Source organism: Seriola lalandi, unplaced genomic scaffold, assembly GCF_002814215.2.
Source record: "Seriola lalandi dorsalis isolate HSWRI2012SDOR001 ecotype SW California unplaced genomic scaffold, Sedor1 jcf7180002054555, whole genome shotgun sequence".
Lineage (NCBI taxonomy): Eukaryota > Metazoa > Chordata > Actinopteri > Carangiformes > Carangidae > Seriola > Seriola lalandi.
In genome coordinates, this window is record NW_019525108.1 from 25,567 (window position 1) to 28,451 (window position 2,885).

Genomic DNA, 2,885 nt, shown 5'->3' on the forward strand with positions numbered 1-2,885 from the left:
GGGCAGTTTGGATGAGGGGGGTGAATATCATGAGCTGTGTTTTAATTACCACTCAGTAAGAGCAGCAGCAGCAGTCTGAGGTGTGAACATGATCAGAGTTAAAGTGCTGAAACTGCAAAACTATGGAGGTCAGGAAGGAGGGGGAAGGGGAGGGGGGCAGCAGGAGGGGGAGGATCGATCGGTGGCAGCCTGTCCTCCATCAGATCCCCAGATCCCTGCAGACAAGTTCAGCGTCACCTTCAGTCCCGGAGTGTCAGACAGGACAGCTGATGATTGACCTTCATCTTTTCTTCGTTTGTTCTTTTCTTTCTAAAACGTCAACGTCGCGACTCTGGAACGGACAGAAAGATCTGAACGCTTTAACGACAGCTGCCATTATCAGCACTTCCTGTAGCTGTTTCAAAGTAAAAGTCTTCCAGTGGTTCTTGACTCATGTTCATTAAAATGATCTAGTGTGACTAATCAAATCTGATTAGTAATATCAGTTAGATTATTCTGAAACCTATTTCTGTACTATTAATAATAATCTGATCAATACCTGATCAATATATTATTACTATTATTATTAGTTTCAACTAATAATAATGAACTTGACCTCCAGCGTTTCTCCGTGATAAGATGTCGTATTGATAATCATCTTATTGATCAGTTTTGACATGAACTGAACTATGTTCAGCCAACACCCACACACACTCGCTGCTGCAGAGGTGTGTGAGCCCTGAGGACGCATTAACTGATCAATGCTTCTGCTGCAGTGTGAGACCTCTCTCTTCTTCTTCTTTGATTGAATGTAAAGCAGCTGATGTTGCAGAAGGTTTAAACACAAACATGAAACCAGCTGATTCTTCACCTGATTCTTCACCTGATGATTCTGTGTCTGTTAGGCGAGGAGCGTCAGCACTGGAGACCTGGCCGCCATTAAGGTCATCACACTTGAGCCTGGTAGGAATCAAACCAGCAACACCACTGCACCACTTCACACTGTTATTGTATGTCACTCTCCCCGTGTGTGTGTGTGTGTGTGTGTGTGTGTGTGTGTGTGTTGGAGAACCCTAGTGTTTTACAAACTGTCTTTATGAACAGAAACAGACATGCAGAGACCATCACTGTTCAGATCCCTTCACTATTTAAGGCGGACTGGAGGTGTCATCGACAGGAGTCAGTTGTTTTAAGGTGGACTGGAGGTATCACTGACAGGAGTTAGTAGTTTTAAGGTGGACTGGAGGTATCACTGACAGGAGTTAGTAGTTTTAAGGTGGACTGGAGGTGTCTCTGACAGGAGTTAGTAGTTTTAAGGTGGACTGGAGGTGTCACTGACAGGAGTCAGTAGTTTTAAGGTGGACTGGAGGTGTCACTGACAGGAGTCAGTTGTTTTAAGGTGGACTGGAGGTGTCTCTGATAGGAGTTAGTAGTTTTAAGGTGGACTGGAGGTCTCGCTGACAGGAGTAAGTAGTTTTAAGGTGGACTGGAGGTGTCTCTGACAGGAGTTTGTAGTTTTAAGGTGGACTGGAGGTGTCACTGACAGGAGTCAGTTGTTTTAAGGTAGACTGGAGGTATCACTGACAGGAGTTAGTATTTTAAGGTGGACTGGGGGTGTCTCTGACAGGAGTTAGTAGTTTTAAGGTGGACTGGAGGTGTCTCTGACAGGAGTTAGTAGTTTTAAGGTGGACTGGAGATGTCACTGACAGGAGTCAGTAGTTTTAAGGTAGACTGGAGGTATCACTGACAGGAGTTAGTATTTTAAGGTGGACTGGAGGTGTCTCTGACAGGAGTTAGTAGTTTTAAGGTGGACTGGAGGTGTCTCTGACAGGAGTTAGTAGTTTTAAGGTGGACTGGAGGTCTCGCTGACAGGAGTTAGTAGTTTTAAGGTGGACTGGAGGTGTCTCTGACAGGAGTTAGTAGTTTTAAGGTGGACTGGAAGTGTCTCTGTCAGGAGTTAGTAGTTTTAAGGTGGACTGGAGGTGTCACTGACAGTGTTGATGGGTGCTGTTTTCTATGCAGGATGATAAAAATAGAATGAGTTGGAGTTGAAGGAGTCACTGGTCAAACTGACTGAATTAAAGAATCTGTAGAGACACATGAAGACGTGCCAGTGACAACAGATGGACTGAAATATTAAATCAGCTCACAGGAATTCCGCCTCTTAATGTAACAGGGATGATTGACATTCTGACAGTCACAGGTCAGCTTTTTAAAAACATGCTGTTTCTCTGAGTGATGTGAGGAGCCAAAGTTTGTCTTTAATCTGTTGGATATAAAAACATGCAAGCCACTGACTGACTTTGAGGAAAAAGGATTTCCACCAACAAGCTGTAAAGAAATGAGTTGTGATCCAGCAGCAGAGTGAGACCTCTCCTCTAACATCAGCTCACAGCAGAGCTTCCACTTTAATGAGATGTTACATAAATCCTCCATATTTATTCTGATCAGCTGGAGGAGTATGTGGAGGTTTTAATGAGGCCTGAAGGCGGCAAAGATCCACAACAAAGACTCTTTGTTCTGTGTTGTCTTCCCTCAATGTTCATTCTGAACATATTCACCTGACAACAGACACACCTGTCTGCACCCTGAGTAGGTAATGATGCTGGGACTTTACTCTGTGTGTGTGTGTGTGTGTGTGTGTGTGTGTGTGTGTGTGTGTGTGTGTGTGTGTAGGTGAGGACTTTGCAGTGGTGCAGCAGGAGATCCTAATGATGAAGGACTGTAAACACTCCAACATTGTGGCATACTACGGCAGCTACCTCCGGTAACTGTTACCATGCCAACAGCATCAGGACCACAAGACATCAGACAGACTGATCAGCCTCACTGATGCTGTTTGTGTGTGTGTGTGTGTGTGTGTGTGTGTGTGTGTGTGTGTGTGTGTGTGTGTGTGTGTGTGTGTG

General features: G+C 44.7%; 1 protein-coding gene across 1 annotated transcript in view; it reads left to right on the top strand.

Annotated features, from left to right (window-relative positions):
- The window catches only part of LOC111661977 (mitogen-activated protein kinase kinase kinase kinase 3-like), a 7,794-nt gene that overhangs the window by 1,758 nt on the left and 3,151 nt on the right, over window positions 1–2,885 (top strand). The window contains exons 2-3 of the mRNA XM_023415698.2: window positions 885–942; window positions 2,656–2,746. Coding sequence (XP_023271466.1) covers window positions 885–942; window positions 2,656–2,746 — 149 coding nt within the window. The remainder of the gene's footprint in view (window positions 1–884; window positions 943–2,655; window positions 2,747–2,885) is intronic.